Genomic DNA, 12,054 nt, shown 5'->3' with positions numbered 1-12,054 from the left:
CAAGACTATATACAAGTATTTATTCCTTCAATGATATCATAATCTCATGATTTTTACAATAATGACTTCCAGATACCCAACTACCTCTTTCTCTCTTAAACAGCATCTCAAAATTAACATATTCAAAGCCACATTCTTGATTTACCCATCCCAAACCTGTCCTTTCCCTAGTGCTCTCATCTTCTCAGGAAATGACCATTTCTTCCTTCTGGTTGCTCAGGTCATAAACCTTAGAGTCATTCTTGACTTCTTTCTTTCTCAAACTTCACATCATATTCATGAGCAAGTCCTATTGGTTCTATCCACCAGATATGTCCAGAATTCAATTATTTGTCATCATTGCCATTGTTTCCACCCTCATCTCTCATCTGGATTATTACAATAATTTCCTTAGTGCTCACCATGCTTCCAAACATGTACCTTGTATTCTTTGTTCAGTATTCAGAATGTGCCCTTTAAAATGTTCTGATTGCATTCCTTTTGTGCTTCAAATTCCTGCTCAGAATGACAGAAAATTCTTAGAGTGGTGTGTAAGGCGCTATACAATCTGGTTCCTTCTACCCTTCTGACTTCATCTTACACTACTTCCTCTCTGACTCTGCTCCAGCCAAACTCGCCGTCTTGCTGTCTTCAACTGAGCAAACTTCCACTTCAAGGCCTTTGCCCTTGTTCCCTTTGCTTAGAATGTTTTTCTCTCAGATGTCTGCGTAGCTCACACCTTCACTTCTTTTCAGAGAGGCCTTTTCTTACTAATCTGTACAAAACAGTAAGAGCTCACACTATTCATTTGTTTATTTGGTGAACTCTGTCTTTCCCCACTGGAATATAAACTCATAAGGGCAGAGACTTTGTCTGTTGTGTTCACTGTTTCATCCTAGTGTCTAGAATAGTGCATGGCATATAATAAGTGCACAGTCAGCATTTCTTGAAAGAATGAATGAACTCTTGGTATTGATTATGAGTATATTGGAATTTTTCTTTTTATGCTGTCTACAGATCTTAAAGTTTCTTTCAGTTTCCTTCAGTGACCTATAACTGATGAACTACTGACTTCGCTTTTATAGGGCAGCCTTGCTAGGTTCTAAGACATAAGTTGTCCCTATGCCCAATATTTTATATCCTTTGACTGTTGGTTTCTTAGCAAGTTAGTGTGGGAACTTTTTGGATCTAGAGTAGTCACTTTTATTGGTAGCTAACTTTTTGGCATTGGAGGGGAATGAAGGATAATATTTAATCTAGGAAAGAATGGTTCATTTCTTACTGAACTTTTCCTTATCTTGAAAATTTTCATTTATGGTTTTATGCCTAATATAATCTAGATTTTAATTGTTGAGTATTTTTTATTTTGATTAAAAGGTAACAAAGTTACATATAAGAAAAAACTGATAATGTTCTTTTTTTTTTAATAACAGACTGATGTAAAGGAAAAACAGAAAAAACTTGTTGAACAATTAACTGGATTAATAAGTAGTTCACCTGGACCACCTACACGAAAACTGTTAGCTAAAAATCTTGCAGCTCTTTATAGCATTGGGGATACTTTTACGGTTTTTCAAACACTTGATAAATGTAATGACATTATCAGAAATAAAGATGACACTGCAGCCTACTTACCAACAAAACTGTAAGTACTTACTTTGACATTTTGTTTTTTTTAGAGTAACTTATCTTAATAAGGGACTACTGATCATAAAGACCCCTAGGTCATTGGAACCTGCAACATACCGCTTGACAATGAAAGCTCTAAGTAGGTCTGGGGAAGGGGTTCTTTTTCAGTCTGTGTTTCATCGCCACTGGGATGAAAAAGCAAACGACAGAGAATTGGTATGGTGTCAGCAATTTGCACAGAGGTCTTTTGGTAAATTTGGATGGAGAGAATATTCTTGGCTGGGATAGAGAAAGGTAAAGAATGTCTAGGTGATGGGATTGAGGCAGGACTGGGCAAACTAGCCCATAGGCCAAATCCAGCCTGCTGCCTATTTTGTAAAGTTTAATTGGAATACAGACATGCCCATTCATTTAGGTAGTAGCTGCTATCATGCTATAGTGGCAGAACTGAGTAGCTGAGACAGAGACCATTTTGCCTGACCTTTGGTTTGGGTCAAGGACAGACATTTTCAGAGCAAGTGTTAAGGCTAATGGCTATGGGGTGCATCCTATGAAAGGGTCAAATAAGAAAACCAACAGTTCTAGTACAGTGAAGAGTGTTGTCAAGGGGGAAATTACTCACCTGTGGCATAAGGGGAGAGCAGTGTCAAGGAAGGCTTCTCAAGGAAGGATCAGGCAAGGATCAACAACAGGGAAGGACACATGGAGGTTAGTCAAATAAGTGGTTAAGATGAGAAGATGGATGTGATAGGCCAGGGATTGGCAAACTTTATGAAAAAGAGCCAGGGAGTAACTCTTTTTGGCTTTGTGGACTATCCATCTCTGTCACGACTACTCACCTCTGCCACAGACTGTATGTAAATAAAATAGCTGTGTTCCAATGAAATTTTATTTATAAAAACAGGTGGTAGGCTGGATGATGGGCCAGATTCGACTTGCAGGCTGTCGTTTGCCAACCTATTTTCTAGGCAAGGAAACTTCTCATTGGAAACAAAAGTAGGTTCTTTATACTTTATTTACAGTGCTTTTCAGAAAGATGCAAAATAGAGGAGGGAACAAGTCCTGAGGGGGAAGACGAGAAGTTCAATTCTGGGTGCACTGATTTGCAGTACAGGAGGGAACATCCAAGGGACAGTGTGTAGTAGGTAGTTTGAAGTCGTGGTCCTAATTTCAGAGCTCTGAGTTGAGATTGTAGTTTTGGCAAGTAGAGTGGAGATTAGGAACCCTTTGGCATAGTTAAAGTTACCTAGGAAGAGTTCTGTTTGGGAACAGAGGATGGCCAAGGATACGTCTCTAGAACACCGTGCAAGGGGTCTGGGCCAGTGTAATAGCTTACAGAGGAAACGGGGAGATTATTCTGAACCCGGACACTGAGTTTTAGGTCTGTTTTCAACTGCATAGGTAAGTTGTGATTAGATTTTGTGTTGTTTAGGATAAGTATAGATCTCAAAAGTTTTAGAAGAGATTAGAGAGTGCTAGTGCTTTCCAGTTTATTTTGGAATTTGAAGCTGTGTTAATACTTTGATGGTTTAGCTCTCCACCACTTAGCAAATCCACACATCACTTTCTAGTTCTGCTTAAGTAGAATTTATCATATATTCCTTATTATTCATATGTATTTCCAGTGGATTCATGGGTTTTGTTTAGGAATTCCCTAAATATTCTGGCATGTGACCTCAGTCCTTTTTAGTTTTGTTATCAGCCTAGAGAGTACTGAGAAAAGCATAGGATTTAGAGTCAACCAGGTGAAGGCTGATTCCCTGATTCTACTATTTAATACATATGTGATAGTGACACGAGTGTATTTAATGTCTCTGCCTCAGAGTAACTTGCTCAGGATATATAGCTATTATTAGGTGGCAGATTCTAGGATTTAGTCACAGATCTGCCAGACTTCAATACTCTTCACTCCTATTCTGTACTCCTGCCTCTAAACTAAATTCACAGCTACTCACTTATTTACTATTCATACAACTGATGATAGAGTGGTTTCCTCTGTCCTGAAGAGATGGGCTTTTGTTACGTTTCTTCTGTGTAGCCAAATTTCCATGAAAGCCATTTAGATTAAATTTTACAAGTAATTGTTCACTATTATTTGTATATGAAAAGGCAGGAACTGTGAGCAATAAAAAAATGTGTAAGATAGATTCCCTGTTTCCGGATTTTACATTTCCATTGGCAGGATAAGATATACACATTTATTTATATTTATTTATATTTATTTTTAAAGTAGGCTCTATGCCCAACGTGGGGCTTGAACTCACGACCCTGAGGAGATAAGAGTCACATGCTCTACTAACTGAGCCAGCCAGGCCCCCCAGGATATACACATTTAAATGGTCAAGTCAGACACAATAAATAACATAATTTTTATCAAAATCAGTGGTTAACATTAAATGTTATATATAATGAGAGAAGAGAAGGAATCATTGTAGATTGCCATAATTTGGGAAGTCTTCATAAATGGAAAACTTGGGTTTCTTTCCAAAGGAGGGGTATGATTTATTATGTGAATATATATTTATTCTCCTATATTCCTAACAAGAATACAATTTGATCAACCATAGTATTTGTTGCGATTATAAAGAATAAACAAGGTGTTTTTGAAAGTTGAGAATTAAGGATTTGTAGCCAGAAGTGTCCTACACAAATACAAATTGATTTCTGAAAATGAAAAAGGTATCATGAAATTGTATTATTAACCTGAACAATGACCAGTGAAAACATCACTTCTTATAGGGCTGCAGTGGCTTGTGTTGGAGCATTTTATGAAAAAATGGGGAGAATGTTAGGAAGTGCATTTCCAGAGACAGTGAATAATCTTTTGAAATCTCTGAAAAGTGCAGAGGTAAGTTTTACAACAAATATTTAAATGTTTTGCTTATGGCAGGAGCTAGATGTCAGTAAAAATATATGTTTGCCTTTTATCTGTCACTGTGGTACTCATACTACTTAGCAAGAAGGTAATGTAAGATTATTACTTGCAAAAAAATACTCTTGTCCCTTCTTTAATGTTATTACCTTATGTTTCAGTGGGAAGGGAAAGAATGCTTTTCCTTGGCAAAAAATAGGTTTACCTATTATTTTTTATTTAGCCCTATGGATATTTTTGCCCTGCCATTTTATTTTTGTGCCATAGCAAATGTATTAGTCTCCTAGGGTTGCCTTAGGTAACAAATGACCACAGTGACTTAAAACAACAGAAATTTGTTGTCTCACAATTCTGGAAGCAAAAAATCCAAAATCAGGGTGTTGGCAGGGCCATGCTTCTGAAGACCCTTGGGAAGAATCCTTCCCTGCTTTCTTCCCTTCTAGTAGTTGCTAGCAATCCTTGGCGTTCCTTTGTGTTCCTTGATTTGTAGATGCACTTCTAATTTCTGCCTCTGTTGTTACACGGTATTATTCCTGTGCATCTGTGTTCTGCATCCAAATTCTTCTCATCTTATAAGGATAGCAGTGACTGGATTAGGGCCCACCTGAATTGAGTACGACCCTGTCTTTCTTTAATTTCTTATTTCCAAATAAAGTCATGTTCACAGGTAATGGGGCTTAAGACTTGAGAGTAAAAATAATTCTATTTTGTCATGTCCATTTGGTGTTACTTCTGAAAGTTCCTTATCAACTTGGTGTTCACTAAAACTAGACCAAGCCCTGGACTCTCACAGTCTAATTCCTTCGTCTCAGAAGGCTGAAGATTTCCTCTTCTGGGAACTATTTTTATTTTCATGTTCTCATTAACTTGAACTTCATGTTGTGGAAACATTAGAATATGTTTTCTTGTGGTAACCTGATTTCTCAGCAAGATATTATTTAATTGAAGTTAATACTTATTCTTACCTTTCAGGTACTGTCTAGGATACTTAATTTTATTTTATTTTTCATTACTTACTGTTTATTGTGTGAAGGTAAGACTATGAGGCCATGAAGCCCAGAAAACTTTTGTGTTTTGTTATGTTCTTGTTTAAAAATGGAACTTGTTTTACAACATAGTTTTTAGTTTTGATTTATGTTCCCATCTAGTCTCAAGGGCGAAGTGAAATCTTAATGAGCCTACAGAAAGTTCTGAATGGACTGGGAGGTGCAGCGGCTTCCTCTCATCGTGATATTTACAAGAATGCCAGGTCCCTCTTGACTGACAGGTCGATGGCTGTTCGATGTGCAGTTGCCAAGGTTAGTACTTGCTGATTTATAATGCTATTCCTTTCCCTGCTTCCTCTTAAACAGTGACTTTTTCTTTTAAAGTTTTAAAATGTGATAGCATACTTTTTGTTCCCATAGATTAGTTTCAATTTGTAGAATTATATACAAATGGAATCATGGGGTATGTACTCTCTTTCTTTGGTCTGGCTTCTTTTACTCAGCATAATTACCTTGAGATTCATCTGTATTGTTACATGTGTCACTAGTTCACTTCTTTTCATTGCTGAGTAGTATGTCATTGGGTGGATGTACCACAATTAGTTTATTCCTTCACCTGTTAAAGACATTTGAATTGCTTCCAGTTTAGGCTATTAGGAAAAAAGCTATAAACATCTCTGTACCAGTTTTGTGTGGACATATGCATTGTTCTACCTGGATAAGTACCTAGGAGTGGAATAACTGGATTGTATGATAGATTTATGTTTTTTAAAAAATTGCCAAACTATTTTCCAAAGTACTCGTACCATTTTACATTTCCACCAGCAATGTATGAGATTTCTAATTCCTCCACATCCTCATTTGGTATTGTCAGTCTTACTCATTTTGGCTATTCTAATAGATATGTGCCCATATCTCATTGTGGCTTTAGTTTATATTTCCCTGAGGACTAAAGATGAGCATATTTTCACGTGCTTTTATTGCCATCCATATCTTCTTTGATGAAGAATCTATTCAAGTTTTTTTCCTGTTGTTTTATTGAGTAGTTTTCTTATTATTGAGTTTTGATAGTACTATATAGAGTTTTTATATATTTCTTTATCAGACAATTTGCAAATACTTTTTCTCAACTGTGGCCTGTCTTTTCATTCTCTAAATAGTGCCTTTCTAAGGGAAAGAAGGGAAGTTTTGAATTTTGTCAAAGTCCAATTTACCAGTTTTTTTTTCAATTTACCAATTTTTATATCTGTGCTGCTCGTATTGTATCTAAGAAAACTTTTCCTGACTGAAGGTTTTCTTATGTTTCCTTCTAGAAGTTTCATAGTTTTATACTGAGATATATGATCCATTTTGAGTTAATTTTTAAATATGGTACAAAGTATGAATCAAAGTTCTTTCTTTTTTTTTTTTTTTGCACATGTATATTCACTTGTTCCAGTACCACGTTGAAAACACTATCTTTTCTTCACTTAAATTGCCTTTGCACCTTTGTTGAAAGTTGGTTGTCCGCATGTGTATGGGTCTATTTTGGACTCTATTTAATGTTCCACTGATCTATCTTGATGTCCATAACACTGTCCTAATTACTGTACCTTCATAATAAGTCTTGAAACCAGGTAGTGTTAACTTTCTAACTTTGTTCTTTTTCAAAATAGTATTCTAGGCTCTTTGCATTTCCATACGAATTTTAGAATTAACTTATCAATTTCTAGAAAAGTACCATTCTGGGATTCTGATTCATGCTGGTATTTTACAATGACTCTGTGGATCAATTTGGGAACAGTTGACATCTTAACAATATTAAATCTTCTAACTTATTTAGGTCTTCTTTGTTTTCTCTTAGCAACATTTTGTGCTTTCCAGTTATAGGTCTTGGACATCTTTTGTCAGATTTATCCCTAAGTATTTCATATTTTCAGTGCTATTTTTAATGGTACTGATTTTTAAAATTTTAATTTCTAATTGTTCATTGATAACACAGAAATACAATTGATTTTTGTATATTCTTGTATCTGCAAAAGTTGCTAAATGACTTAAAAGTTCTATCATCTCTTTTAATAGATTCTGTCAGCTATTCTACATAGACAATCATGTTGTCTAAGAATAAAGACAGTTTTACTTCTTTTCTAATAAGGATACCTTTTGTTCTGGAGAAATCCTTCAATACAGTGTTGAATTAAAAACATGAGAGCAGGGGCACCTGGGTGGCTCAGTCGGTTAAGTGTCTGCCTTTGGCTCAGGTCATGATCCCGGAGTCCTGGGATCAGGTCCAGTGTTGGGCTCCTTGCTCAACAGGAAGTCTGCTTCTCCCGCTCCCTCTGCCCCTCCCCCCTCTCATGCTTGCATGTGTGTGCGCGTGCTCTCTCACTCTTTCTCAAATAAATAAAAAATCTTAAAAAAAAACATGAGAGCAAACATCCTTGTCTTACTACAGATCCTTATGGAGAAAATATTCAGTTTTTTGCCATTTAGTGTTGGTTTTTCTTGATGACTTTTATCAAGTTGAGGAAGCGCCCTTATATTCGTAGCTTGCTAAGAGGTTTTATCAGGAATGGATGTTGGATTTTGTCAAGTGCCTTTTGTTTTATATTTGATTTCTTGTGTTGTTTTTGTTGTTGCTGTTTTCTAGGTAAACTTATTTTAATTTAATGGTAAATTTACATGCAATTATAAGAAATAATATAGAGATGTCTTTATCACCCTGTTCCTCCCAATGGTAAGATCTTGAAAAAGTATAATACAATATTACAACTAGTATAATAGTGTTGACATTGACATAGTTCATTGATCTTGTTTAGTTTTCCCCAGTTTTACTTGTACACACATTCAGTTTTTTTATTTTTTTATTGTTATGTTAATCACCATACATTACATCATTAGTTTGTGATGTAGTATTCCATGATTCATTGTTTGTGCATAACACCCAGTGCTCCACGCAGAACGTGCCCTCTTTAATACCCATCACCAGGCTAACCCATCCCCCCACCCCCCTCCTCTCTAGAACCCTCAGTTTGTTTTTCAGAGTCCATCATCTCTCATGGTTCGTCTCCCCCTTCGATTCACCCCGCTTCATTCTTCCCCTCCTGCTATCTTCTTTTTTTTTTCTTAACATATATTGCATTATTTGTTTCAGAGGTACAGATCTGTGATTCAACAGTCTTGCACAATTCACAGCGCTCACCATAGCACATACCCTCCCCAATGTCTATCACCCAGCCACCCCATCCCTCCCACCCCACCCCCACTCCAGCAACCCTCAGTTTGTTTCCTGAGATTAAGAATTCCTCATATCAGTGAGGTCATATGATACATGTCTTTCTCTGATTGGCTTATTTCACTCAGCATAACTCCCTCCAGTTCCATCCATGTCGTTGCAAATGGCAAGATCTCATTCCTTTTGATGGCTGCATAATATTCCATTGTATATATATACCACTTCTTCTTTATCCATTCATCTGTCGATGGACATCTTGGCTCTTTCCACAGTTTGGCTATTCTGGACATTGCTGCTATAAACATCGGGGTGCACGTACCCCTTCGGATCCCTATGTTTGTATCTTTGGAGTAAATACCCAGTAGTGCAATTGCTGGATCTCATGGTAGCTCTATTTTTAACTTTTTGAGGAACCTCCATACTGTTTTCCAGAGTGGTTGCACCAGCTTGCATTCCCACCAACAGTGTAGGAGGGTTCCCCTTTCTCCACATCCCTGCCAACATCTGTCATTTCCTGACTTGTTAATTTTAGCCATTCTGACTGGTGTGAGGTAGTATCTCATTGAAGTTTTGATTTGGATTTCCCTGATGCCGAGCGATGTGGAGCACTTCTTCATGTGTCTGTTGGCCATTTGGATGTCTTTGGAAAAATGTCTGTTCATGTCTTCTGCCCATTTCTTGATTGGATTATTTGTTCTTTGGGTGTTGAGTTTGATAAGTTCTTTATAGATTTTGGATACTAGCCCTTTACCTGATATGTCATTTGCAAATATCTTCTCCCATTCTGTTGGTTGTCTTTTGGTTTTGTGGACTGTTTCTTTTGCTGTGCAAAAGCTTTTTATCTTGATGAAATCCCAACAGTTCATTTTTGCCCTTACTTCCCTTGCCTTTGGCGATGTTTCTAGGAAGAACTTGCTGTGGCTAGTTCGAAGCGGTTGCTACCTGTGTTCTCCTTTAGGATTTTGATGGACTCCTCTTTCACATTTAGGTCTTTAAACATTTTGAGTCTATTTTTGTGTGTGGTGTAAGGAAATGGTCCAGTTTCATTCTGCATGTGGCTGTCCAATTTTCGCAACACCATTTGTTGAAGAGACTGTCTTTTTTCCATTGGACATTCTTTCCTGCTTTGTCAAAGATGAGTTGACCATAGACTTGAGGGTCCATTTCTGGGCTCTCGATTCTGTTCCATTGATCTATGTGTCTGTTTTTGTGCCATTATCATACTGTCTTGATGATGACAGCTTTGTAATAGAGCTGGAAGTCTGGAATTGTGATGCCGCCAGCTTTGCTTTTCTTCTTCAACATTCCTCTGGCTATTTGGGGTCTTTTCTGGTTCCATACAAATTTTAGGATTATTTGTTCCATTTCTTTGAAAAAAGTGGATGGTATTTTGATGGGGCTTGCATTGAATGTGTAGATTGCTCTAGGTAGCATTGACATCTTCACAATATTTGTTCTTCCAATCCATGAGCATGGAACGTTTTTCCATTTTTTTGTGTCTTCCTCAATTTCTTTCATGAGTATTTCATAGTTTTCTGAGTACAGCTCCTTTGCCTCTTTGGTTAGATTTATTCCTAGGTATCTTATGGTTTTGGGTGCAATTGTAAATGGGATCGACTCCTTAATTTCTCTCTCTTCTGTCTTGTTGTTGATGTATAGGAATGCCACTGATTTCTGTGCGTTGATTTGATATCCTGCCACTTTACTGAATTCCTGTATGAGTTCTAGCAGTTTTGGGGTGGAGTCTTTTGGGTTTTCCACATAAAGTATCATATCATCTGCAAACAGTGAGAGTTTGACTTCTTCTTTGCTGATTTGGATGCCTTTGATTTCTTTTTGTTGTCTGATTGCTGTGGCTAGGACTTCTAATACTCTGTTGAATAGCAGTGGTGAAAGTGGACATCCCTGCCGCGTTCCTGACCTTAGGGGGAAAGCTCTCAGTTTTTCCCCATTGAGAGTGATATTCACTGTGGGTTTTTCATAGATGGCTTTTATGATATTGAGGTATGTCCCCTCTATCCCTATACTCTGAGGAGTTTTGATCAAGAAAAGGATGCTGTACTTTGTCAGATGCTTTTTCTGCATCTATTGAGGGGATCACATGATTCTTGTTCTTTCTTTTGTTAATGTATTGTATCACGTTGGTTGATTTGCAGATGTTGAACCAACCTTGCAGCCCAGGGATAAATCCCACTTGGTCATGGTGAATAATCCTTTTAATGTACTGTTGGATCCTATTGGCTAGTATTTTGGTGAGAATTATGGCATCCATGTTCATCAAGGATATTGGTCTGTAATTCTCCTTTTTGATGGGGTCTTTGGTTTGGGGATCAAGGTAATGATGACCTCATAAAATGAGTTTGGAAGTTTTCCTTCCATTTCTATTTTTTGGAACAGTTTCAGGAGAATAGGTATTAATTCTTCTTTAAATGTTAGGTAGAATTCTCCTGGGAAGCCATCTGGCCCTGGGCTTTTGTTTGTTGGGAGATGTTTGATGACTGCTTCAATTTCCTTAGTGATTATAGGTCTGTTCAGGTTTTCTATTTCTTCTTGGTTCAATTTTGGTAGTTGATACATCTCTAGGAATGCACCCATTTCTTCCAGGTTATCTAATTTGCTGGCATAGAGTTGCTCCTAATATGTTCTTATAATTGTTTGTATTTCTTTGGTGTTGGTTGTGATCTCTCCTCTTTCATTCATGATTTTGTTGATTTGGGTCATTTCTCTTTTCTTTTTAATAAGTCTGACCAGGGGTTTATCAATCTTGTTAATTCTTTCAAAGAACCAGCTCCTAGTTTTGTTGATCTGTTCTACTGTTCTTTTGGTTTCTAGTTCATTGATTTCTGCTCTGATCTTTATTATTTCTCTTCTCCTGCTGGGTTTAGGCTTTATTTGCTGTTTTTTCTCTAGCTCCTTTAGGTGTAGGGTTAGGTTGTGTATTTGAGACCTTTCTTGTTTCTTGAGAAAGGCTTGGATTGCTATATACTTTCCTCTTAGGACTGCCTTTGCTGCATCCCAAAGATTTTGAACAGTTGTGTTTTCATTTTCATTGGTTTCCATGAATTTTTTTTAATTCTTTAATTTCCTGGTTGACCCATTCATTCTTTAGTAGGATGCTCTTTAGCCTCCATGTATTTGAGTTCTTTCTGACTTTCCTCTTGTGATTGAGTTCTAGTTTCAAAGCATTGTGGTCTGAAAATATGCAGGGAATAATCCCAATCTTTTGGTAGCGGTTGAGACCTGATTTGTGACCTAGGATGTGATCAATTCTGGAGAATGTTCCATGGGCACTAGAGAAGAATGTGTATTCCGTTGCTTTGGGATGGAATGTTCTGAATATGTCTGTGAAGTCCATTTGGTCCAGTGTGTCATTT

At 37.1% G+C, this 12,054-nt stretch overlaps 1 protein-coding gene across 4 annotated transcripts in view; it reads left to right on the top strand.

The window, feature by feature from the left end:
• Positions 1-12,054, top strand: part of HEATR5B (HEAT repeat containing 5B) — a 112,659-nt gene that overhangs the window by 2,304 nt on the left and 98,301 nt on the right. For all 4 annotated transcript variants that reach the window (XM_025868047.2, XM_025868048.2, XM_025868049.2 and 1 more), the window contains 3 exons: positions 1,413-1,624; positions 4,348-4,456; positions 5,629-5,778. In XM_025868047.2, coding sequence (XP_025723832.1) covers positions 1,413-1,624; positions 4,348-4,456; positions 5,629-5,778 — 471 coding nt within the window. The remainder of the gene's footprint in view (positions 1-1,412; positions 1,625-4,347; positions 4,457-5,628; positions 5,779-12,054) is intronic.

Source organism: Callorhinus ursinus, unplaced genomic scaffold (assembly GCF_003265705.2).
Source record: "Callorhinus ursinus isolate GAN/ISIS: 27379988/994484 unplaced genomic scaffold, GSC_fseal_2.0 scaffold10, whole genome shotgun sequence".
NCBI lineage: Eukaryota > Metazoa > Chordata > Mammalia > Carnivora > Otariidae > Callorhinus > Callorhinus ursinus.
The sequence above is the reverse complement of the archived record's forward strand: the minus strand, read 5'-3'. Positions and strand labels throughout refer to the sequence as shown.